Genomic DNA, 27533 nt, shown 5'->3' on the forward strand with positions numbered 1-27533 from the left:
GCCGTGACTCCCAGTAGCAGACAATCACTTCATGAGTACAGAAGCAGCTTCTGCAGTGTCCTTCCCAGCTTCTCCCGCTCATCCGGCTGGCTGTCTGGGATCATCCCACCACTGCGCTCGGCCAACACCTCCAGCCCTGGACATGTGGTCCTCACAAGCTGCAGACCCGCCTGGCTCACATTGCGGCAGAAATCCACACGGAGACTCGCCAGGCTCGTGCCATAAGTGGTGACTGCGTGAAGTGTCCGGTCGGTGATCCGCACACAGTTCTCTAATTGGAGGCTTTTCAACCTGGGACAGCTCTGCAGGATTTCACATATATGCTGGTCAGTGACATGGCCACATCCGGCCAGGCTCAGGGACCGCAGGCTGGGGCACCTGGAAGAGGAGAAAGACAGAACTGAAGGTTTAGATTAAAGGGAGGGCATGTGAGAGAAAAAAAAATAATGTCCTCCGTGCATTGCGGAGAGGGGGTTACTAGAGCTGATGTCAAACAAAGGAAGTGAAATAGCTGTAGCGTGCCATGCTATGAGCCACAACGATTAAACAATGCCCACGGACCCCCGAAAGTGAAAGCATGAGACACAAGGAGATCTGTACCACAATTGAGTAAAGCATAAAACAATAGCCCTCAAATCATGGAGGACAAGCTGACACCATGTTTGTGACTCACAAGTCTGTTGTGATCATCGCAGGGTGTGCTAATGAGCAGTTGCAGTTTATTGTAGATAAGCGCAAAGTGTTACACGTGGGTGAAAGGAACGTCAGTTGTAAACACAAGATGGGAGATGAGGTCTTACAAGAATCAACATCTGAACAGGATTTAGGGGTTTATGATGACAGCTGTTAGGTTATATCATAAAAACTGTTGAATTTAAGTCAAGGGAGTATATAATGCATTAGTGAGACCACATCTGGAGTATTGTGTACCAGAAAGACATAGCAGCACTTGAAGCTGTGCAGAGCAGAGCAACCAAGTGCAGCATGGGACATGAGGACGTGTCGTACTGTGACAGACTCGGAGAATTAAACCTGTTTAGTGTTGAGCAGTGGGGACTTCTACTTTAGCAATGGCTTTGAGAATGTACATCAGCAGAGTTGTTTCAAATTAATGGTCCACCATCGGATGTACATTTAAGACTGAAGCCAGGAAGCTCTTCTTTACACAAAGAGTTGTGGGACTCTCGAACAAACTACTGAGTCATGGAGTTGAAGCAGAAACCTTGAGAACTTTTTTTTTAGAAGAATCTGAATGAGATATTGGGACAGCTTAGCTATTAGCTAAACAAACAAACAGACTTGACGGACGGAGTGGTCTCCTCTCGTTTATTACATTTAACGTTCTTGTGAGGGGCTCTTACCATATGGTCTGCCATGACACAACCTCTGGGCCTTTGGTGCGTTACTCGCAAGCCCTGCAGTCCTCCACTTTTTCAGCAGTTGCTGGATTATGCATTTTGTAGGGGGCTTTCAATGGGATATTACCACATGAATCCCACCCATTACAATCCAAAGGAGATGAACAAACATGTAGCTTCAACAATTTAATGTGCTGTTCCAATGAAATCATCGTGTCTGCTATCCAGCAAACACAAACAAGATGAGCACAGGGCCTCCCACCAGCAACCATGTGCTGCTGTTAACAGGGGCTCCTCACCATTTAAAAGGGGGGGCTGTTTTCTTTAGCTGATCTGTTAGCACCTATTGATCAAGGAGGCTGAGCACACAAGATGCCATGTGGTGGACACCCAGGAGTCACAGGAACAAACCTCACTCTGTGGACCCGGGAGCTGTGTGTGCTCCTCTTCCCCCCTCATGACACACACACGACCCTGTGTCAGGTGTCAACATTACTGCATGTGTCGCTGGCGCCCCTCCTGGACGAGTTCCTATCTGCTGGGACAAGCTCCTTCGCCTGGAGGAGTGGATGTGAACTGTGAATGTCGGCAGCCAACAGCAACTGCTACCTTAATATCACAGGACGCTACAAATGTCAGTAACTAACTAAGGAGGATGTAGCGCCTTTCCATTTGTGCTTCACGGGTGGCTTTCACCTCGTTGTAAGGCCAGATGAAGTGTCCAAGACAGTGGTGGGGACTGGCTCCCTGACCTTTTGCATCCAGGATAAAAGCCCACACCAAGGACATCAGGGGGGGGGTCCTGGGGCTGTCTGTGGGGGAGTAGACAGGGAGGTAGTTCAGACTCAAGAGTTGGGATCTCATTGGATTAGAGTAAGCTTGTCCTTCAAGAGAGAGGGGCACACGGGGTCAGGGACACCCACTCGCCACCCATGCTGGCCTCCCCATGGAAACAGCTGAAGTTAAAAAGACAGGATGAGGAACTGGAGCCGAGCCCAAGCCTTTCAAGAAGGTGAGGCGACAGAACGGACGAGGACAGACGCTTTTCACAGGTAAGGAACGTCCCACTTGAATGTACATTGAAGGATGAACTGCTGCTTTTGCAGTAAGGAGGTTGGGGGTTCGCTTCCCAGGTCCTCCTTGTGTAGTGAGAAAAGCGCTATATAGAAATGAAAGAATTATTATTATTAGTCCACCAGTAATGTTTACTTACCACATGACGTTTGTAGTTATGGCAGAGAAAAACATGGAAACTCATGTCTCTCTATTATAATAAAAAAAATATCCTGGGACGAGAAGTGACTTTCTCAGAGAGACACTTTCACATCTTCACTTTTCAGATTTAACCATGCCCATGGCCGGAAATAAAGGACAAGGAGTAGATGACAAAGCTGAATGTCGGAAAGAATTCAAAAACGTTGGCGCAATACACATGCACAGTAGGTTAGAGATAATGAAAGCATGAAAATTCGAAAGTCTCCAAAAAAAGGATAGGAAAGATCGCATTAGCGCAAACAAAAAGAAATTATTACTCAGTGAAATAATGGAACAGCAAAAAAGAGATCAAATATAGTGTTCGGATTAAAACTTTAAGTTGGAGACTTGTAGATCGTCTAATTTGTGTTGCCATCAGTGAAAACTAGTGTTTCTTCCCAAAGAAGAGGCGTCTCCACGAGAATTAAAAGATTTGTTGTTTGTTGAAAGTGAAATGCACATACATGAGTGACAGAGATGTGAAGTGGCTGGCACATAGCACAGGCCGGGGGGAAGCCCCCTAGTCTTTATAAAGAATAGAAATAAAGTTCTTGACGCAACAGGCTTTTATGGAGTCTGACTCTGAATAAAACAGCAAGCAACATCAAAACGTCCATGAAAATAATCTCGCGTTCCTCACGTCGCATAATCCACCTGTCAGATGCTCAGTCGTATGCTCACGACATCCCGAACACATCAGATTTAGAACTCCACTACGCCACTTTTTTTGCACTGTCAATGATCGTCATGTCATATTCTATCCTGCTTAATCCATTGCAGGGTCGGGGTTGTCTGTCACAGGGCATATACCCCAACCAACCCCCAAAACAACATACACTAAGGCCAATTTAGCGTTGCCATCTTACCAGACTTGCATGTCTTTGGACAGTGGGTGGAAACCCACGCAGAAGCCTGGTCTCCATACTAAGAGAGTGCAGCGTTAACCGCCATGCCACCGTACTGCCCCTTCAGTGATGGTGTACCTCATACCTGGGTGTGCTGGTCTCTGACAGCATAGTTTCTCAGTCCTCTGGATGACAGGCAGACTCTGAGATCATCCTCCATACACATAGCTGTCAGTGCCGAGAAATATGACTCAAAAAGCCAAACTGGTATTTCATAATTATATTATCATGTTTTCCTTTTTTAGCAGAAGGGGTCTTATTTTTTTCACTTGACGATGTTGGCGCGTCCCCCAAGAATCGATCCATTACTTAAAAAGGTTTTCCTTTTCCTCCTTTGTAGCCAACTAGCTTCTGTGTGACCGAGCAGAGTGGCGAGTGACTGACACCCACGTGAATGATTGCAGTATACAAAATGAGAGACACCAGGCTTCACAATCTTTTTTATTAGCTCAGAACATTAACGGGGTCACTGGTACAAAAGTAAGTTTGTTTCCTTATGCTCATGCTTGGTGCAGAGGGTCTCAGCATGTGTTAAAAAAGGTCCGGCAGCTGGATGACTGTATTCCTCTTGCACGTCTCTGTAGCTCGGAGCTCCAAGTAGGTGGAGTTCACTTCAATGAGTACCAATAGAATTTAGTTGTAGACGGCCAGAGCTCCGCCCTTTCACGCTGTGGTTTGATATCTGACTCAAACAATGCCAAGTACTGTGCGGTCAACGAAGCAAGCGCCACCTAATTGGAGCTCCAGGTGGCAGAGAGATGCCAGACTCAAAAGCTGACTCGCGGGACAGAGCGGCAGCTAGCCGGGTTTTTGGGACATTTTTCCGCCGCCGCACGCACACGCAGCCGTGCTGTCTGGAAAGTCTGTACGCTGTTTAACGGTTCTTTGGTTTGTTTAATAGATGACGTTATTTTTTGGCTTCTAATCGAATGCCTGGTTGTGATTTATTAAAATAAGTGAAACGGAGAATAAGCAGAGCGGTAGTTCACCAGCCGTCTGTGTTTTTAATTACTTCCCAAGTTTTACCATTTATTTTGCGGACCCCACTTTGAGCAGCCCTGATAAACCGGGTATGGCTGCAGACGCGTAAGAAGTGTGAGGTGTCAGACGACGCCTTCTAGTAACTAACTGCGCGAGTTTTTGTGGTCCGCTACACAACGCACGCTGCCTGCTTTCTCAACTTTAGAACGCGCGGCTCGTCTCAGCGCACAGCCTCACTGGGGGTCACCCGCGTTTATTCACGTGACGCTTGTCTGGTTGGTCACTTTTTGTAAACCCGTTAGTGTGCCCGTCGACCCCGGCTGATTGGCTGGCTTACTTACTTGGAGGAGACTTTCCACAGAAAGTTACCGACGATGTTCTCGTGTTTGCGGCATAGGTCCCTCTGGAAGGAGCTCTTCATCCAGTCCTCGATGTTGCACACCTTGACCCTGCTCGAGTGCCAGCAGATGGACAGGTGGCGCAGCGCGGCCCCCAGCACGAAGTTGTCCCTGCGGAGCTCCGATGGCGAGTGAAAGACGAGCAGCGGCCAGAGCGCGGCGTCGTGGAAGAGGAAGCGCAGGCGGCGGCAGGTCAGGGACGCGTTTCTCCGGCTCTCCTTGTCCAAAAAGGAGAAGACGTGCAGGAGACACTCCCGGTTCAGCTCCGTGATGTTCATGCTGCTAGGTTTGCAGAAGGCCGGCGGGCGGCTGTGCTGGGCAGGGCCGTGAGCTCCTTGACTTATAAGGAGAAGGAATGGAAGTTATTTTGGGAAGACAACTGGCGCTGCAGTTAAAAATGGAAACGCCAGGCACCCGGTGTGGAGAAAGTGTCCTGGGCAGCCTCATCTGCTGGCAGCACCCAGTCCCGAATAAGCAGCTGTGCCTTAGTGAAGACAGGGCTCTTGTATACTTGAGATGCATCACCTGGCTAAGGAACAGGCTTGCGGCAGGCCAGTTTGACGGCTTTCCTTCAAACTGTGGGAATAGAGTGGCCCCTGGGTTATCTCCTTGGTTGAGTGCTAGTAACACGTGCACTTCAATGGAGTGGTGGGCTTTATTTTTTCCTCTCTCCCTCCTGCAGATAAATCCTCCATCCATCTTTCAAACCCACTTATCCTGAACACTGGGTACTCAGCTGGAACCACCACTGGACAGCCATCCTTCAGTCTGAACACACATCTAGCCAGTTCAAGAGTAAGGCACTTTATAATAATAATAAAAAAAAAAAAAAAAAGTCGCTCTCCCCAGTCTTTTATAGCAAACTTCAAGTAAACAGGTTGACTTTCTGAGGAGCCATCGTCAAAGTGCAGGCAGTACGTAGGGTTATGAAGGACCTCCTGTTGAAGTTACAGCAGGCGTTGAGCAGTAAAACGTGAAGGAGTTCCATGGTGTGCTCCTGCCTGACCTTTGAACCAGTGGTTATTATCCCAGGTCCTGGGGCCCCCCAGGACTGGAGGTTTATGTGCCATCAGGTTTTCCTAACCAGTCAGTCCTTGTAACAATATGAAAGGTGCTGGCAAAGCCATCAACAGGCGCTTACTCAGTGGTCTGTGTGTGGATCCCAATGCCCCATTGTAGTGACAGGGTCACGGTGCCATACAAATGGTGTTGGCCCGCAGAGCAGACATAAAACCAAAGTCCTGACCCTCTGTGGTCATAAAAGATTTCTGAGCATCTTTTGAAAAGAGTCGGGCACTGCCTGATGTCCTGGCTCAATTGCCCACCACAGCCTGGTCATTTTGGTCCCCTAATCATTCCTTGCCTCTAATTGATTAACCATCTCACCCCTTCAAGTGTACGCTGAGTGCAGTTCAGACCAAAGGGCTGGTGTAGGCTGCCATGACCCTAATAGGATTAGTAGCAGTCTGTCATCCACTGGTGTGGGCACACCCCAAGGAGTGCTGCCACCCACTTCACTTCCCATGCTGGCATCTAAATATCATATAATGTCCTCAACAGAGGCCACCTTCTCTGGGCAGCACTTTGGATAGGAGAAAGGCACTATATAAATAAAACGCATTATAAAAATAAAATAGGCTTCATCCATTTTGCTCATTCTGTTGTAACTGGCTAGCAGGACACCTTGTGTGGTCATTTATATTAATTTATGTCATAACCAGTCTGCTGGTCTACACTGCATCCTCAGATCCCAGTGCGGCACTAACAGGACTGGTGACCCCAAGTGAATGCTACAGATTGACAGGCGCCAAGTTGCCATCACCAGCTTTATGTATGACATTATTTATCCATTAGGCTTTTGCTTTTCTCCAAGTAGGTAAAGTCATTGGTCTGGCAACTGTGAAGATCAGAATACAAACTGTGTATGACAAGAGTGCCAATGGTGCTGTATGCTTGTCAACAGCTTCACGTCACACATACGGCACTGGACATCTGCACACTGGAATGAAACTTACAAGACACAAAGAGAAAACTGAAATTAGATATGTAATTCCTAAGGTTGGAGTTAAAAGCAGCAATTAATCTTGAAGTTCTCTTGTGACAATTTTTCACAAAAAGAAAAAATAAATCCATATAAAAAGAGAAAAGCCAGCTCTTGCACAACAAACTCAAGTTAACAGCAACAAGTAAAAAAGTGCATGAAAGGAACGGTGGATGGCGGGCTACACATCGATGGTCTGCAATGCCCAGATGCATCAGTCTGTCAGTGCCCGAGGTATTAAAGTTTGGCATCCGATCCTGATTTGGTCTGTCGTTCTACGTAAAACAAGATGTAAGCCTTGGCCTTCACAACGGTGTCCTCATCAGTCAGGGTGACCGTGCTGTCGTTGAAATGGAACCAGCGGCCCTCGTGAGCCGCGTATGCAGTGTAATGTCCAGAGCCAACACTTCAAAAGAGAAAGGCAGAGGTCAGCAGGGGACACCCGACACTCTAGCAGCCATCAAGTTCAATCAACATTCTGTGTGTTTAATGCACTGCTTATGGAATTCTGTTCTTTAGATACATTTTAAATGACTTGCTTTTCCTTTTTATTACAAAGTCTTGCTTTTTGTGCTTTATTCTGTGAGAAAATTACTTCTTGGGCTCTGCCAGCTGAAATGCTGAGACTGCTCTTTGTTTCCCGAGACATCATACAAAACAGGACAAAAGGCAAGTCTCCTTTTTGTTTTTGCTAGCTCTTCTGTGAACAACATGGCCTGGGCACACAACACCAACCACACTCTGTCACACAGGCCCTGCAGCAGGCCAGGGAACAGCATTTCACACTACTGATATAATGTGAAAAACAAAAACACTCTCTGAGCAGTCATGAACTGTCTTGTGGTCAAAACGGAGAGACTGTTGACCCAGGACTGCTCAGAGACTACGCTATCTAGGACAACATGAAGGTCTGATCAAGCAAAGGGAACTCGCCTTTAGCAAAGCTGAATGAGCCTTTTTCTGTTTCTTTAGACACAAGACGCCTTCGGATTTCAAACTGAGAGGGATGAGACCCTGAGCAAATCTTTGCTGGTGCCACTAAGGTTAGCATGTCTAGGGTACACTTCCTTATATACACTGCGTGTATGTAACTAAAGTGACATCGTAATGCAAACCCACAGACCATGCAGTAGGACATTTCTTTCAATGTCCTTTGCAAACACTGTAGTACATTGAATATTAAAACTAAGAAAATAAAACGATGGATTGTGCATAAGTGCCACGTGTGAAATAAGATGAGAGTCCAGAATTACTGAATTGGATGAACAGAGAGGAGGGTAAATCTTGAGAAACTGAAAAGAGCTGCTTAACTGTTACACAGAGTACGTACCCAGATCCATGATGCACTACGACTGCAGCCAGATCATACAGGCAGCTTTCTGGACCAATATTTTCAGGCTATATTGATGACAAAGAAGAAAAAGACCAAAGTTACATTGAAGTTGTACTCGCAACTCAACAGGTATGCATCAAGAGAAGAAAGCAGGTGCCGACTAACCTCCAATAAGAAGCACTTCATGTCTAGATCTCGCAGAGGGAATTCTACATATGTGTCCACTTTGTTCCTAAGGTAAGCTGTCCAGTGGAATCGCTTTAAATGCAAGCATAATACCTAAAAGGAGAATGCAAGGAGTTAATAAAACTGGGAAAACAGAAGCACATTTATGAATATGTTTTGGAGCTGCTGATCCTTCTTGGCTGCGGTGGGTTGGCGCCCTGCCCGGGGTTTCTTTCCTGCCTTGCGCCCTGTGGTGGCTGGGATTGGCTCCAGCAGACCCCGGGTTGGTTAATGAATGGATGATCCTTCTTGGTAGATTATAAACTTGTCTGGGTCCCAAGATCAGAATAAAAAGCAGTGCTGCTGGGTCTCCTCTCACTGAGCGGAGGCAAAACTAAAAGCTAAGTAGCTTGTGGGGCTTCCAATTTGTATAAAACAAAAAGTGCTACCCAGTCACACTAAGATACATACCGCCTCTTTTGTTCATCAATGGACACCTTTATCTAAGCCAATCACATAATTTTGTTAATACAAAATTAAAAAAAAAAAAATCCCTTACGGAAGTGGACATAAATTTAAAAAATGTCTGAAATCTCTTAATTGTTATAAACACGAAGACATAAGTACTACCGTATCTGGATTATTATGAATTTGAGCAATAATAATAATAATGCATTTTATTTATATAGCACCTTTCCCATCTTGGCAGGTGTCATCCATTAAATGCCATGGCACCAAATGTAGTTTTACCAATCCCTCGCCACTCTTTCTTGAGAAATACTTACATAATTATATATTCCATGTTTTATATAAACCTGCTCATTAATGCAAATAGCCCATTCCTCAAAAAATGTAACCCAAAAATATACACAATGCCAACATAAGCAAGTTTAGTTTTTACTAAATCAAACATTAGAATGGACAAGATGCCATTTTTAAGGAGTTACTGTCTTGTGCCAGATGTGGTAGATTCAACATTTTAGAAAAGGTTGCCTTTCCAGGGTTTTCATGTAGTACAAGTCACAGAGAATGTTGGAATAAACAAAAGATCATCCAGGGAGTGGGAATAGAACACTCTAGACGAGAACAGGCCATTCAGCTCAACAAAGCTCGCCAGTCCTATACAGAGTACTGGGATTTAAAACACCTTTTTGAAAAGAGGTCAGTAGAGAATGACCAGACTGCTTCAGGGTAACAGACAGGCCACAAACACTCAAACAACAACTCCGTGTTGTGCAGAAGGGCACAATGTGTGCAGGTTTAAAGTCAATAAGCGACAGCTGCAGGACCAGGCCAATGGTGGCAGTGAAATGAGTAATAAGGGAATGTGTTCATAATACCAAATGAGTGTCAGCTGAATACCACAGTGCACTTACCGGTAAGTCTTGTACAGTACATTACAGTGTGTTTATGATAACAGGCTGTCTGTCCATTTACAAAATGGATAATGCTCTGTGTCACAAAGCAAGATGGTATCACAAAAATGATACTCACTTTAGTTTATTACATTGGCCTGGACAACATAACAATCACACAGAAAACCTTTGTGATGAGGTGGAAAGAAAGGTGGGCCAAAAAATCTGTAGAACTATGCTAAGCTATCACGTCAGCATGGACAAAAATCCCTAAGCAATGTTCCAGCTCCTTTTTTGAATCCATACCTTGAAGAATTCAGACTTTTTGGGAGCAAATTAACACCTGCCTGGTAGATTATCAAGTGTATATTTTAGTTTGAACTTCTGGGAGGGCTGTAATCCATCAAGGCCAGAGGTCTGTAGCAAGACAATGAACATCGTACCACCACACCAGAATATGCAAGTTATATCACAAATGCACCTAATCCAATAGTGGGTGGAAAATAAGAACCAAGACTGGGTAAGGCAGCAGTCCATCTCAAGGCTTACTCATGAACATACTTGTGGTGCCAGTTTAAAATCACCACTTAATATAACACACATATTTTGGAGGTTGAAAGGGGGAAAAAAAGGAACACCCAGAGGAGAGAACACACAAACCGTACATAAACAGTGACTGGGAAGAGAATTCAAATGCAGGATACTGGATTTATGAGACAACCACTCGGCCACTGTGCTACCCAGTCTTGGATAAGTGGATACATAAACCATCAATGTTCACATTTAAAGATGACAAACACATTTATGAGTGGATGTTTTACTACTGAAAGTTTCTGTTTCCTGAATGTTTTGGCAGTTCAATGTAAAATGTATAAAAATCTCATCTAGCTGGCAAAGCGTAGATTTAAACAGGGACACCCCGTTAAATGAGGTACCCATAGCCCGGGGTCATAACCATTTCAGCAACAAAGGTTTGCATAAAATGCCTAAACGTTTCCCACGAGAAACAAATCTAGGTTCCATATTTTACATTTACAAATGCACAAGGCAAGGGGGCATTAGAAATACAGTGACAGTGGCATTTTAACCAGTTTCTGACCTTGGGTAGCTTTTGAATCCAGAACTTTTTCGTGGACTTCTGACGCTTTTTGCATTTGTGGCACATGTAGAGCTCAGTTTCATCCAGCTCTTCAAGATCTGTGAAGCTCCGCAGGCAGTCTAAAACAAACGAACAAATGCTCAGAAGAGTTGTATGCTATTGTGGTGAACTTCAATGCACTTTAAACAGGAGGCTTTACCTCTTAGGGTACAAACTGGCCCATTCTCTTGGCTCTTGGTTCTTTTGTTTTGAAACTGACTTGGAATATCTAGAGAGAGATCTGAAACACAGGAAACTACATGAGTACACGTGGACAGACGAGTCAATAAATGGAGAGATGCGTGGCATCTGAAGTTGCCTCTTTTACCTAGGAACGGATCAAACTTTCTAGACTCTGTGCCGCATATCAAGCAGTTAACTTCATTCTGGAGGACGCCGCCAAATATTGCTGTCACAACAGTAGAAGTCCCATTTCTAGAATAAGCAGAAATGATCTGATAAGTTTACTCTCCTGTCCAAGGGTACGTGAACCAATGTGGTGAGTCCAACCAGACTTACTGAACCGACTCCTGAATCTGAATCGTTCAACACAATCAAGTGAATTCAAACAAAAAATTTGCAAAGGATAAACCCCCAATAGTACACACTCCCAAATCCTTGTCAGGTCACTAAAAGCCACAGCTGCTAACACTCAAGAAATTTTAGCTTCAGGCACCCTGCATGTTTGGCAACAGACTCCCATGACAGACAGGTCATAAAGACAGAGCAGTCAGTCATCACACACACACACACTTCACCATGATAATTACATGCAGCACTTGCTTCCTGTAGACAGCACGGCTCCCTGTGGTGAAATAGTGGTGCGTGACACCCCATTACAGTCTCCCTGAAGTTCTAAGTGAAGATGGTCCAAAAGATAGCGCATGAATTCATGGGCATCCTGCTGCTGATATCCCCTGTCAGAGAAATAGTTTAGTTAAGGCTTTACTGGATTGCATTATTTAAAATGTTTCAGCAACTCAGATGTAGGACATTAAACAGATAAACTTGTTTGAGGTCCGCGTTAATGACACCTTCAGCTAAACTGAAGCTTCAAATCCAGCTCACTCAAACACAAGACATCTATCCAACTAATAGAAAAAAATGATACAGATAGATCATTCTACATTATATATATATATATATATATATATATATATATATATATATATATATATATATATAAATAAATGTGTGTGTGTAAACAAAAAACACACACTCTCTTGTGGAATGGCAGAGAGTGCCAATATTGTAAGTGCTACTGCCCCCTGTAACCAGTGTCCTAGGTTAAGATCCTGAATCTGGTAATTGTCTGTGTGAAGTTTGAATGTTCTGTCTGGGTCTCTGAAGTGCTTCCCATTGTACTCCAGTTTTCCTGTCACATCCCCAGTACATACATATTAGGTTAACTGGGGATTTTAAACTCGCCCTCTGTGCGCATATGCATGAGTGGGCACTATAATGAACTGGCCCTCAATGTTGTGCTGCTCCTTGTCTTTAGCTTAGTGTTGGTGGGATCAGCTCCAGTCTCCTTTATCCTGCACAGCATTAAACACACACTACAAAATGTTATGTTAACATGGAAAGTACAGTACACCCCATGAAAAGGTAGTTTTTAAAAATGGGATCAGAACAAACAAATGTAAATCAGTGCAGTAAAAGTGTAATAATGACATGAATTTTGACATTTTCTTTGGTCAATTGCATTTTGTTTTAATTTGCATGAGAACTGTATAATCCATATTCACTAGAGACAGATTATAAAGAAGTACACCTACAAGTGTTACAACGTCAAGCAGGTGTCTGAAAGGATGAACACAATTTTAAACAATGAAACAGATTCCAAGAATGCACATAAATAAATATACAATGAGTATACGTTACCTAAAATTTGGCATTATTTTCCAAATAACATAAAATAAGGATTCAGGACTAAATGCAGTCTGGCTTCCTTGCCATAAAGAGCAAAGTGTCTTCCGGAATTCTTCTACAAGAGAACTGTAAAGACAAGTGAAAAAAATAAAAAAATAAAGACAGGATGATGGTGGTGTGAAGTCCATTCACCTGTTGCAGTCCTGCTGAGATCTGGAAGCTAACCAGCCCTATGACCCTAAGTACCTCCCAAGTCCCCGTTTACATTTCATTAAATTCACACCATGTGCCCAGTGATGCCAGGATAGGCCGCCCTGCAACACTGAGTTGGATTAAGAGGGTTGGAGAATGTAATTTCTTCACATGTGTATGGCACATAAAACCAAATCTGGCTTAAATCTGAAAGTGTATTTGTTTGTAGCATCACTATCCAGGTTAGAAAAGAGTCATTTAAATATATTCCTTTAGCATAAAATTTGAATGCATTGCTTTACAGCAGACTGATGAACACAGTGCTACAAATAAATACCCTCTGCAGGTACACAAGTGCATGCTTATTCTAAAAACACATGCCTTTAAGTTATAAAGTTGCCTGCTCAAACATTTGCTGCCACCATGTAAACACTGAATACAAAAGAGCTTTAAGAAAACTTACTTTCCATTGGATACTAAAGACATCCTCAGAAGATAACCTTCCCACTAAGTCTCAAAGCGATTTTCTCAGGCTTACAAGACATGATTTAAAATTGCACCACCAGTAAACATGAAAACTACCCTGCAGTTTTATGGAGTTTGTGCACCAAGCCACAGATGTCATTCCAGGCTGCCACTGGAACCCTGGAGATACGAGTTTGTAGTGCTATCTCCTGTATTGTAGGGCGTAGTGTACCACATGCCACTCCCCACCTGTTCAGCGAGTTCAAAAAGAAGTGTATAGATATGTGATAGGATTAAAAATAAGAAACATGGAACAAATTTCTATCAGTTTGTGACCAGCTCCACTCAAGGAATTAAGCGGACTTTGCTGAATTCAAATATTAAAGATGCCCTTAAGGGTAATCTTCTGGCACGCTTGGGCAGATCTGACCACAACCTGATTAATCTTATTCCCAGCAACCTGTTACCACCAGAATGGTGAGGAAGTGGAGCCTGGAGGCTGAAATGGCTCTGAATGACTACTTCCAAATGACGGACTGGGAAATGATGTGTGAGTCTCATGGGGATGACATTGAGGGACTCAGTCGGTGCATCATAGACTATATTAACTTCTGTGTCATACCCACAAAGACAATGTGTTCATTTCCAAACAAGCCCTGGAATACTAAGGAGCTAAAAGTTCTCCTGAATGAGAAAGAGAGAGCATTCAAATCTGGTGACAATGAGGCCCTGAAGGACAGAGAGTACCGAGTGAACAAAAGGATGCCCACAAAGCTAAAAACACAAAACAAACTCACTCAGAATAACATGAAGATTCTTGGAATGAACTGCATATAATTAATGGGACAGAACCAATCCAGGGCTCTGTTGCTAGTAGGAGATGTGGATAAATCCAACGCCTCAAAACTTTTAAATTGATTTTACCTCCCACTGCCACCTTCTTCCATTGACCAGTCTCCCCACACCACCCCTACTACATCAACACCACCTACCACTTCAACTGGAATGGCTGGTGAAAGCCCTCATCTGACCATCAGTGTGGACTTTCCATAACTGAAGACCAAGTAAGGAGACACCTGAGGAAGTTACATACAGGAAAAGCTACGGGACCAGATGGAGTCAGTCCTCAAGTTCTTAATTCTTGTGCTGACGAACCTTCTGGTGTCCCCTGTCACCTGTTCAGTCTGTCCCAATGCTTCAAAAAGTGCCACGTTGTGGAAAACATTCTGCATTTTTCCTGTTCCAAAGAAGGTAGGCACCTAATGACAACAGACCAGTGGCACTTACTTCTTACATCATGAAAACTTTGGACAGACTGGTCCTGGACTATACGAGTCCTCTTGTGGTAGACCACCTGGTTCCACTGTAGACTGCCTATCGGGCAAAGATTGGAATGGAGGATGCAATTATCTGTCTGCTCCACAAGGCTCATTCTCACCTGGACAAAGCTGGCAGCACTGTCAGGATTATGTCTTTTGATTTCTCCCACTCCTTCAATACCATCCAGCTATTCCTGTTAAGGGGTAAACTCCGAGGCATGCAGGTGGATGAGCCTGTGATGTCCTGGATAATGGACTACCTGTCAGGCAGATCGCGGTTTGTAAGACTCAAGGAGCGTATTTCTGATACGGATGTGAACAACACTGGAGCACCACAAGGAACAGGTCTGTCTCTTTTTCTCTTCATTCTCTACACCTCCGACTACAAATATAACACCACGTCATGTTACTTGCAGAAATTCTCAGATGATTCTGCACTTATGGCATGTATTAATAAAGGGGACAAGAGAGAGTATAGGAGTCAGGTGAAGTTTGTTCGTTAGTGCAATGAGAATTGCCTGCATCTCCGCATTAGCAAAACTATGAAACTGGTCATAGAGTTACGCAGCACCAGGGTGCCTCTATGTCCGGTCACTATTCAAGGAGTGGATGTTGAAGTGGTCCATTCCTTCAAGTACTTGGTTGTCCACATTAATGACAGGTTGGCCTGGACTCAAAACACAGTGTAACTATATTTAAAAAAAAGCCAGAGAAGGCACTTTTTCCTTAGGAGACTGCAGTCATTTAATGTGGGACGTAACATCCTTCACTCTTCTATAACTGTGAGGCCAGTGCAATTTTCTACACTGTGGTGTGCTGGGCTCGCAACAACACTTCAAGAGAGGCCCACTGAATTGACAAGCTAATTAAAAGAGCAATTTCACTTAATTGGTCTGAAAATTATTATTTATTTACTGCCAATAATTTGTCTTTATTAGTGTATACGACAGTGACAGGCAGAACAATTAAATACTCTTCCACTAGGTGGCAGCAGATGGCTAATTAATCTGTGTATCTACCTGTTGCCATTCAAACAATAGAATTAGTGATGCTTCGGCTGTGACAGCAGTGACAGTGATGGATAAATATCTGAAAAGAAAAAGTACACAATCCGAACTGGGTCCTGGAGAAAATTGTGACCCAGATGATGGTCCTAGTATGAGTAGTGGTCAGAAGAAAGCAAAAATGGTGAGCTCAAGACAATACAATGAAAGTTATCTTTCCTTTGGATTTACTTTTACCAGGGAACCAACCGAGACGATTCTGTTATGCTTGGTATGTGGGGAAAAGCTGTCCAACAGTGCCATGGTTCCAAGCAAACTTAAAACGCCATCTCCAAACAAAACACCCGTCACTTCAAAAACAAGAACACAGACTATTTTATTCAACTTCATGAACAGACTGAGAAACAGGCAGCTTTAGTCAGGAAAACCAAGTTGCTGAACTCATCGCCAAATCAAAACAGCCACACACGGTGGCAGAGACATTAATACTACCTGCCTGCAAAATCATTGTAAATGAGATGCTCGGCCCTGGCGTTCTTAAAGAAATAGCCCAAGTCCCTCTCTCAAATAATACAATTGCCAGACGTATTAATGATATGTCTGCAGACATTGAAAGGGTTGTTTTGGAAAAGTTGCACACCAGTGGAAAATTTGCATTGCAACTCGATTAATCTACGGATATCAGTGGGCATGCACAATTTTTAGCAAATGCGCGCTTTGTTGACGGAGACACCACAAGAAAAAACTTCCTGTTTTGCAAGGAATTGCCAGAAAGAACAACAGGAGAGGAAATTTTTCGAGTTGTATCAAAGTACCTTGAACAAGGAGGACTTAACTTGGGAAAACTGCATAAGTGTTTGCATTCATGGAGCAGCCACCATGTTCAGGCACACCAAAGGATTTGTAAGCAGATTGAAAGAGCAACATCCAGATGTTATTGCGACGCATTGTTTTCTGCACCGTGAGGCACTCGTTTCCAAGACATTACCAGCTGACCTAGCTCCTGTATTGGACGATGTTGTGCGCATGATAAACTTTGTAAAGACAAGACCTCTAAAAAGTCACATGTTTGCATCATTGTGTGAGGAAATGGGAGCGGAGCATAAAGTGCTATTGCTGCATACGGAGGTCCGGTGGTTGTCCCGTGGCAAAGTTTTAGCCCGTGTGTATGTGCTGTGGGAGGAACTAAAAGTGTTTTTGACAAATGAGAGGTGTGGTGACGCTAAGTTGCTTTCAAGTGATGAGTGGTGTGCAAGGCTGGAATATCTGGCGGATATATTTCAACATTTCAATGACCTGAACACACAGATGCAAGGCCGAAATGAAAACCTGTTCACAAGTGCAGATAAAATAAATGGATTTCGTTCAAAGGTGCAGCTTTTGGCTGACCGCTGCCAAGGAGTTCCCCATTCCGGCAAGCAGAGCTATTCCAGCCCTGCTCCCATTTTCCACAGCCTACCTCTGTGAGCTTGGCTTTTCAAGCATGACTGCTATAAAAATTAAAAAAAGACAGAGACTCAGAGCTGTTGAAGAAGATCTTCATGTGGGTCTTTCTTCAATTCCTGCATGTATATCAGTGTTGTGTTCAACTAAACAGGCCCAGGTTTCACACTGAGTAAGTAAATTGTGAGTAAATTGAAACTAGAAAAACATTATATTTCATTACATATACTTTTTGTGACATTTTTGTTTGGTGGTATGCCAAGGGATTTTTCTAATGTAAAATATTTGCTGTAGCTCATAAAAGGTTGGGAAACACTGGGCTATGTGACACCGTTAACACTGAGGGCTTTCAGCCAATGAATTGTTCAGCAGAATTGAGTCAGGAAACCACTGGAGCTTCTTTATACCAAGAGCAATATGTCTGTTTAATACCTCATTCACTCTAACTGTGACAGCCAACTCAGTAGTGTTTTTTTTTTTTTTTTTAATTTCCTTGCTTTATAGTCATTCTGGTGTGTGTATGTTTATTTTTCTAATTATATATGTATATGCCTATTTATGTATTTATTTATTTAAAGAGCTTGTGTAAATAGACAAATTTCCGCCCACCCAAGGACAAAAAGTTCTATCTATCCAACACTTGTACTGTATATTAATGAAACAAAAATCTAAAAAGCTGAGTATTGCTACTGTTTTGGTACAGCAGATGAATTAATGTTCTTTGACTTAATGTTTTGAGACTAAACTAAAAGGAAATGGCAAATACCCTAGAAGTCAGCGGAGTCTTGATGGACCTGGACAGAAAGCAGACTTGGGCAGAAATGTGACAGATGAAATTTAATGTAAATAAGCATAGGAATTAAAAATAGTAGCTATGATAACGCAGTGGGGATCAAAAACATAAAAAAACAATTTATGTGAAGGGCTTGGGTGTCATAGAAGGATTAGTATGGGAGATACCAGTGGTTACTTTAAAATGAGGCCTTCATGGGGTTCCAGACAGAAGGATGTTAATTTTAGTGAAATATGGGCACATTTTTCTTCAAAGACAGAACCACAGATACACGAACAACCACTGGATAGGAGTATGTAGGGGGCCTTCAACTACTACTCATCAAGACTTTGCAGAGCTGAACAGCAACTGACACTCCATAACCTGAATAAACGGCTTTCATCAAGACCACTGTAATGACATGACATTCTGGAATGTTCTTCCTCCAATTCCAGATTGTGGGTCTATCTCAGCATCACTAGTGCATTTGCAATAGATAATCGACTTTATACATTAAACAGAACAAAGTCAACATGAAAAAGTGCTTTAAAACTGTATCTTAGTATAGACAGAATTGAGTAACATTTAGCTGTAATTTTGTTATTACAACCATTTATATTTCAACCTGCTTATCCATTTCAGGGGAGCTGGAAGCCAGTGCCTATTTGGCAGCATGGGTTGGAAATTAATTGCAGATATGGTACCAGTCTGTCACCAGGCACACTTCTACATACTGTCCCTCTCACTAGGCAGGTTTAGAGCTAATAATCAACCTTGCAAGTCAGTGTTTAAACCATGAGAATAATCAGAAGAACGCATAGGGAGAACATGTAAACTTCACACAGGCAGTATGCCAGGCCCAGGATTTGAATCCAAGACTCTGAAAACAGAATGCAGCTGTGTTAATGAATCATTTCATCAGCAAATGTTTCTACATATTTTCAAAATCTTAATTTATGTCTAAACAAATAAAGGAGTTGCTTGAGTTTGACAGGCAGTTCCTGGATATTTAATCCTTGCGGAAGAAAACTGCAGGTCATAACTGAAAATATATTTTTTAATTATGTACTGTATAGGTGAAAATTAAAAATAACTGCTAACAATCTAGAACAGACATATGACACAAGGAAATCTGTAGTGAAATCATACACTAGAATGGCACTTATTAAAGAAACATTGTGTCTAAGAGAGGCAACCAAGCTGTGACTACTGACTGAACCACTGGAAGCAGCAAATCTATGTGAATATAGCTGAGGCACTGGGCTTGGAAGGTTTCCATGACACACTTCTGTTAATGAGTTTCTTACTTATTCTGCTACAGAAAAAAAAATCAGAATCTTCTGTTAAATTTCTCAGGGCTTCAGCACAACATAGCACAGCAAAGTTAAGATAAAGAGTCCTTACACACTGTTGTCTCCTTGGCTCCTTGTGTGGTACATTCTTCTGCCTGCTGTTTTACCACTGCGTAACTCAACAGCTGGGAGTTCCTTGAAATAGCAGCAAAATTGTTGAATGTTACTAAAAAGGGAACAAAACAAGAGATTATTTATAGCACCTTACATGGTCACCGGAAGGCTGCACCACCTGTCATTTATTGCTTGGTCAAATCCTTTCAGCTGGAATTGCATTTTTTTGCTGCATGCTTCATTTTCAATTACATTATGAGGAACTTCCCAAAAAGAGAAAAAAGAAGGAAACCTCCCTCACGCCTACGAAATCTAACCTGACAATCAGCTGCTCAACTGTATAAATTACAATAGAAATTATTTAAAACAGAAAAAAACATTAAGTCAAATACTACTGAACCTCCCTCTGGTACAAGAGAGAAGATACAAATTAGGAAAAGAGGAAGGCATGTCTGACACCACTGAATAGAACGATACATCACAAGAAAGACTTGCTGGGGTAGAGAAGACATTAAAGAATGACAATAGGGACTAGGCCAAGACTTTCTTTAACCCAAATATATCTGCATAAAATGGTTAGCGAACATTTTACCCCTTTATGAAATTACAGAAACCTTATTTGAATGCAAAGAGAATGTAAAGGTTTCCATATTATAATCCTAATACCAACAGTCTTCAAAAAATGCTAAAGGGAATGCTGACAGCCGTAAACGCAGGAGAATTTCAGTGCTGTCAGTCAGACAAAGACAATAATTACCTACCACTGCATGAAGAAACTATAAACCCTGCATTTATTTCACATAGCCAGCCTGGCTCCAACTAACATGCATTATTCTGGCATGCAGTGAATGATGTCCAGTACTATTTAAAATCACATCTAAGCAAGGAGAATATAATAAGGCACTTACCTGAGAGATTGCAGAATTGCGTTCATAAAACAGGTGTTACCAAGGTTCCTGAGGCCTGTAGCACACAGCACTGAGGTACCTCCCTGTACAAGACAATAGCAGCACATCAAAAAACAGCCCATCCTGCCGTTCTGATGTGCACCAGTTTCTGAACTGCCTACCAAGTGAAAGGTATTCCTACTCTGAAGCAGAGTTCAGCACAACTTCACTCTACTTTGCTGCCCAAAAGGCTACTCCAGGCATTTAATGGAAACAATACACAGCTCATAACACAAAAAAAAGTGAAGCCCAACAGTGACAGATGGAATCTAGTAGTAGAAACTAGTATGACTGGGCTAAAACACTAACATGTGGTATTTAGCCTTCGTGTGCCGAGTGCTCCTTAGAGGTCACTATACAAACACCAATGTATACAATACATTATTACATACACTAGCATTCAAAACTTTGGAATCACCCAGTAATGGTCGAGTTTTTAATACAAATTAAGCAATAAGAATTAAATTAATTCTCTACAACAGTGACAGAAAACTTCAGAATGCTGGCCTAAGATACAGAGTTTCATTGAAAAAGCCATACCTGAAACTAACCAAAAAAAAAACACAACGTAAAAGAATCACTAGATATCCAATATCTGACATCCCTGCTTTTTGCCCTTATTTCTTTGTTGCAGATGACCCTAGTGTTTTGTGTGTATCTAAGGAAGCAGCCAACTGAGGACCTGTAAAGCATCTGTTTCTTGAAATACAGACCAATGTCCTTATCTAATGTTGTGTAGCTGTGCTGTTCGGTCTTCTGCTGCCTATTCTATTGTGGTTAGATTCACTTTGGTATCTTATAATATATATATATATATATATATATATATATATATATATATAAATAAATAAATAAATATATATATATATATATATATATATATATATATATATATATATATATATATATATATATAAATAAATAAATATATATATAAATATATATATATATATATATATATATATATATATATATATATATATATATATATATAGATAGATATATAGATATATAGATAGATAGATAGATAGATAGATAGATAGATAGATAGATAGATAGATAGATAGATAGATAGATACTTTAGTAGGACCCTTTATAGGAGACCTTCACTTTCTTGGCAATCTGTCATATTTTATCTTGCAAAAAAACAACAGACTAACGTGTTTCTTGAGAAAGCTGTTCCGTTTCTGGAGTTGTTAAACCTGGGAACTGAACTTTAAGGATGCCAGTGCCTTGCAACTGAAGAAAAGAATTAACTTGTTTTTTGAACAGAATAACAGGTTATGGCTATGCAAAGACAATTACAAAGCTTTCTCTAATAACCAGTAATTAAACAAGATTAATTAAGTATAAGCTAAAAGTGTTTAACCTTATGTGACACTGGAATAATAGCTAGTGAAAATGGGAGTTTTGCAGTCACCTGTAAATAATAAAATTATAAATCAGCCATTTCATTTAATTTGACACAGAGTAATGGGATTGTGGAAGAGAGGTGAAAAAGAGAGTGCAGGCAAGATGGAAGGGGTGGAGAAGAGTGTCAGGAGTGATTTGTGAGAGACAGGTATCAGCAAGAGTGAAAGGGATGGTCTACAGGACGGTAGTGAGACCGGCTATGTTATATGGGCTGGAGACGGTGGCACTGACCAGGAAGCAGGAGACAGAGCTGGAGGTGGCAGAGTTAAAGATGCTAAGATTTGCATTGGGTGTGACGAGGATGGACAGGGTTAGAAATGAGGACATTAGAGGGTCAGCTCAAGTTGGACAGTTCGGAGAGGCGAGATTGCGTTCGTTTGGACATGTGCAGAGGAGAGACGCTGGGTGTATTGGGAGAAGGATGCTAAGGATAGAACTGCCAGGGAAGAGGAAAAGAGGAAGGCCTAAGCGAAGGTTTATGGATGTGGTGAGAGAGGACATGCAGGTGAAGGGTGTAACAGAACAAGATGCAGAGGACAGAAAGATACGGAAGAAGATGATCCGCTGTGACGACCCCTAACGGGAGCAGCCGAAAGAAGAAGAAGGAGAAGAAGATAAATCAGCCATTTCATACAGTAAATTGCTATTTGACATTTAAAAAACATAGCCAAGACATTACTTGTCAATTTAATGGTACCTTAATAAAAAGAGGTATCAATTTCTAACAAAACACAGAAAATTTAAGGGTGATTCCCAACTTTTGGATGCTAGTGTACATAATGTACACAAAACTGGTAAACAGTGACTTGATATGAGCACTGGAAACACTAGGAGGACACGACACCACAAGCTGTACTCAGTTCAAAGATATACTCTCGTCAATAACTATATACTGATAGTTTGCAACATCTATCAAATTAAAACTAAACGGTTTTAGAGGAATGATGGTTGTGTCTTTCATATTAAGTAGTACTATAAATTAGATGCAAAATTACTGTATACTTACATTGATTTTTAACAATTTATTGTTCAACGATGAGCTTTCCAGAAGCTTTCTTTTCCGGTGTCTTTCACTGAAAGCTGAACTATAGATAATAATAAAACAATAAAAGTATGCAATTAATACTTCTTGACCTTCAAATGTTTTATAACTCACAAAACCACGGAGATTCAGATTTTTCACTCCTTTTTACGGTTGCTCTAAATGAGGTGCCTTTTGACTATAAAGAATACCAAAATGTCTCAAACACCTGAATAGAAAGTATAATGACAAACTACAGATAACATAAGCTAATATAACATTCCCAAACCAGCCTAATTCAATTGGGTTGTAGGTGGCTGGAGCCTATTCTGGCAGTCCCTGGGCAGGATACCTGGGTATCACTGGGGCCACTCAGAAACTAACACTTAAACTCAGAGAGGGTAAATTTGAAGTTCAGAATTTTGAAGGTAATAACACCTGCATATCACTTGGGAAGTGGATTGAAAACCGGGATACCCTAAGAAAACTTGTGTGGTTATGGGGAGAATGTGACTAGGCATTGAATGTAAACCCAGGATTCTAGATCCTCCATCACTGTGTTCCCTATCTGTAGATGGTGGTAAAGTTAAAAAAAAATAAAAATAAAAAAGAAATGATACACAGGGAATAAAAGCTAAGGAAAATTACATTCATACACAACATGCAAGAACACTGCTTTTTAAAACTGTTTAATGCCCTTTACTTTTTCTTTCTAGCACTTAACATGTTACAATTAAAATGTTATTTTGTTGCAATCTCCATCTGTCACTTTACAGCTAAACTAATTATTCCTGACCAACTAGGATAAACTTCAACGGCTGCCACACAGAGGTGGTGAAATGCTGCCTTGGGTCGATCAGTTATCACAAATTCTTTCCACTCCTCTGTCAAAGGCCATAGAGGGAGGCTTGCTGTTAAATGTGTAACAAATTTATCTGTACAGAACCCTACTTATACATTAGGGAAAAGCAGTCAAAACCAACGTTTTTTGATGTATATGAAAACAATTTTGGATTTGGGATGAACACATCAAAAAGGTGCAAGTAGTGAATAGTATAATTTTATTTCTGTACAAATTTATTTTTATAGAAAACTACAGCCTTTTAGATAAGCAGCAGTTTTTCCATGTTTGCTTTCCTCTCATGGACATTTCAGTCTTCATGTTGGTTTGGGCCTCCTGGCTTCAATAGCCAACACTAAAGGAAAACCCAAAATCAAAATCCAACACTGCACATTTCCAGTTCTTACACCACCACCAATCAATGCACCAGGTAACATGTGACAATCACAGGAATGGAATACTAAAAGTGATATTGCTCTAAACTGTTAAAGCATATGAGCTGTATTTTTCTCACTTATATATTTTTATCTCAACTCTAAATTAGTTAATTATACAGAAAAAATCTCTCTTAAGATGGGCACAGTGTACCTCAAATAACCAGATACTTTATACATAATACAAAAAAAAAAATGCAAAAACATAATTATAATTCCACATGCAGTGAGTAAACCCTTTCCTTGTTATTCATTTAAAACACATCGAACATTGTAAACTAACACATTCTTCAGAAGATTTCACAAATCATGAAGGTTTATATTTTCAGTACTTAAAAGTCTGTTGTGTTCGGCACATGAAATTGCTGACTTAAAGCTGTATTTTTAGGGGAAAATACTGCGGGCCATGTGGAATGAAACAAAAGAATCATGTAATTCATATATGACACATCTTGTTGCAATGCTGCGCATCCTCTTTACTGATGTTTCTCCAAAAGTCTTTACCATACTGTTTTGTCCATAGGAGAAAGTGACTGCCTAGTTTTCTACAATAAATCAAAAATGAGTAATAATTCATCACATCCTGGAAAAAAAATGTGTTACCAGTGACATTATGCAGGTAACATGTCCATGATTTCCAAGTCAGTCAATAGCTGTTTGACAATATATCTATTCTCAAAATGCTTAAAAACATTTTTTTTGGTCATATCTCCCACCCCTACATAGACCTTTCAAATTACTAAGACTATTACGTAAAAGCAGCAATCACAAGCTCTGTTTAAAAAGAGCATACACACTTTTTTTCTTATGCAAACTTCAGTTTTGTTGCCAATTTTATTTTCCACTCACTCACACCTCAAAAGTCCAGCAAAACGTATTCAGTTGAAGCCCTCTGCGTACGTGTGTGTCCACTGCTACAGAGGATAAACTGAGATCACATTTCAAATAAACTGAACTCTAGGTCAGGAGCTACATAAACATTCCTGAGTATGCGTGCGTCATATTACACTTCTGCTCTGATAGTTAGCAGACCCTTGCTCAGTTTTAAAGGTGACTGCAGCAACATGGTTTAGCAAGGTGTTCAAAAAAACATAGATGCCTATTATGACCAAATGAAGACAGACAGAAGCAACAAAAATATATTTAATGACACATCTTTCTGAAAACAAATAGTAAAGCCATTGAGAGTTGCCTGTATTTAACTGTGTTTATAGTGAAATACAATATACTCTAATATATATCAAATTATACCAGTTTCCTCTTTTAAAAATAAATCAGTTTAAAAGCTCGTCTAGCCTTGCAAATCTCTTCAGCTGGGGAAAAGGCTGAAACACTGGCATCTTTGTCTGTGCCCAGGAAACAGAAAATTACAGCAAATCCTTAGTTTCTGCCCAAAAACCCTGAAAGAGGGATGCTCCTGTTGGCGCCATGACCAGGTGTGGAAAACAGTGGCGGATACAAAATCCAAATATCTGAGTCCAGCAAAGCAAGCAATTACTTTTGTTAAGGTAGTGGAACAAGATCAGATCCGACCCAAGGTACTAGCTGGCCTCTTGGAACAGTGAGACACTGACAACTGAGAGTTGACTTAGCAGAGCAGCTAAAGTTTGGAAAGCACAGTGTACTGCCAGTGCAGATGTTCTGCAGTTAGATTGCTAGTCAGTCCCTCTGTCAAGCCCATAGCCTGATGGGAATTCCAGGAGGTTTTAACAGAAAAGCTATCAGGAACAGCACAATGGCCACATAATAAGAATCAAGATAGTTATGGATCAGAAGGAATGACCCATGGCAGAGAGATACTCAGACACACGTTAGGGTCTCATCACCCCCAGTTGGGTCACATGGCCAAGGGTTAATAATGATGAAACACTTGAAACACCCAGTGGCCCTGGGCAACATCACTGATGATGTTTCAAGTGCATTGCACAATGTATCATTGTATCAACACCTAAAGTGGAATTTATACCACAGCACGTGGTAAAAATGGGCTATTTGAAAATAATGCAAATGATACAACAAACCTCTCACAACCAAATTTGAGGTTTTACAGAATATTTTTTGTTAATCAATTATGATGACCAATTTGAAAGGTACAATGACACTATCACAGTAGGGAACACAGGATCTTAGCTGAACATACTTCTGAACATCTCTGTAAATTAACAGAGTTAAAAAGCAGAAACCCTACAAAAATACCATTACAAAAAAAAAAAAAACACACAGTTTAATTTTTTTCCTTTCAGTCAAAAGCACAATTAAAACAGACAATATAATTCCACACAAATAACAAATATACCACATCAGACATCGTTGTAATGGAGAATTTTCATTGTATTATCACCTCAGCCTAAATTACCATGAAAAAAAAAAAAAAAAAAAACATTAAATGAGCTAATGTTTGTATCACATTATAATTTTGGTTGAGAAAAATGATATATTACAATTATGGGTTGCAAGGGAGTGATTTTTATAATAATGCTTCTGCCCACATTCACAACAGAAGCACCTCATTTCTGCCTACACACTAAACTCTTTGTTTTACTCCCATCCAACTGTGAAACGGAGCTCAGAGGACTACATGCGACTGATGATCACTTTTAGAAGGCTGCACTTTCCTCCTCTCTAAAGGTTTCATTCTGCTCCTGCACAGAAAGCATTTGCACACTAACCACTTTGCCCCACTCCCATCCACCGATAAATCTAAGGTTTGAGGACTGTGCTCAACTGATTTACCTTAATACCACTCCTGCCCAATTTTTAAATACTTCATCCTACTCCTTCCTGTTAGCATAAATAACATACCATAGTGCTGCCTGCAGCACAAAAAAATGTCCTGTAGGAATGCATGCCTCTACTTTAAAGCATTAAAAATTAAGGCAAGGAACTCCCTTGCTCAGAATTATCAATATAAAAAAAAAGATGCAATGTTGGCAGTAAGATAAAGAGACGGCATATTTTTAATTGGTAAATGTGCCGGCTTTAGGTTAAAAAAATATGCAAGAAGTGCATCACAGGATATCTTTTTGCCATTTTGTCAGTAATCTATAAAAATGACTCTTTTTACCTTCTAAGGTTTTAATGCTCCACTGCTCTCAATTATATCTAATTTAGTTACGTTTCTGAATACTCATCGTTTTTGATCACTCTGCTGCAACACTAACAAGCTCTTCATAATGTAACATTTCATAAGCTGAAGAAAACAGGCTGCCTTATCATATCTGCAATTGGCCCCAGCATAACGTTTCAAATATACATTGACTAATACAGGATTTTCTGACATTGATGAAAGCAAGAAAAACATTATAAATACATAACAGAAATTACATAGTACTTACTTTTCCAAGTTTTGCAGATGTTCCCTGACCTTCTGTACAAGACCCATTTTAGTATCATTCACTACAAAATCATCACACCTGTAGCTAAAAAGAATATTTTAGTCATTGAAAGAAATAAGGCAACTCAGATTGCATTAGATC

At 41.0% G+C, this 27533-nt stretch overlaps 2 protein-coding genes across 3 annotated transcripts in view; both read right to left on the reverse strand.

Annotated features, from left to right (window-relative positions):
- On the reverse strand, positions 1-5465 carry fbxl22 (F-box and leucine-rich repeat protein 22). The gene is made up of 2 exons (XM_028822600.2): positions 4840-5465; positions 1-378 (listed from the first exon to the last, which is right to left on the reverse strand). The coding sequence occupies exons 1-2, from the start codon at positions 5172-5174 to the stop codon at positions 30-32; spliced, it is 684 nt and encodes a 227-aa protein (XP_028678433.1). The 5' UTR covers positions 5175-5465; the 3' UTR covers positions 1-29.
- Positions 5466-6929: 1464 nt separating this feature from the next.
- usp3 (ubiquitin specific peptidase 3) overlaps positions 6930-27533 on the reverse strand; it is a 41949-nt gene continuing 21345 nt past the window's right edge. For both annotated transcript variants that reach the window (XM_051920632.1, XM_028822598.2), the window contains 12 exons: positions 27393-27476; positions 22768-22846; positions 20310-20392; positions 19400-19513; positions 12813-12926; positions 11699-11845; positions 11257-11363; positions 11089-11169; positions 10890-11008; positions 8436-8549; positions 8268-8335; positions 6930-7343 (listed from right to left, as the gene is read on the reverse strand). In XM_051920632.1, coding sequence (XP_051776592.1) covers positions 7175-7343; positions 8268-8335; positions 8436-8549; positions 10890-11008; positions 11089-11169; positions 11257-11363; positions 11699-11845; positions 12813-12926; positions 19400-19513; positions 20310-20392; positions 22768-22846; positions 27393-27476 — 1279 coding nt within the window. In that variant the 3' untranslated portion in view covers positions 6930-7174. The remainder of the gene's footprint in view (positions 7344-8267; positions 8336-8435; positions 8550-10889; positions 11009-11088; positions 11170-11256; positions 11364-11698; positions 11846-12812; positions 12927-19399; positions 19514-20309; positions 20393-22767; positions 22847-27392; positions 27477-27533) is intronic.

Source organism: Erpetoichthys calabaricus, chromosome 17 (assembly GCF_900747795.2).
Source record: "Erpetoichthys calabaricus chromosome 17, fErpCal1.3, whole genome shotgun sequence".
In the NCBI taxonomy this organism is placed as follows: Eukaryota; Metazoa; Chordata; class Cladistia; order Polypteriformes; family Polypteridae; genus Erpetoichthys; species Erpetoichthys calabaricus.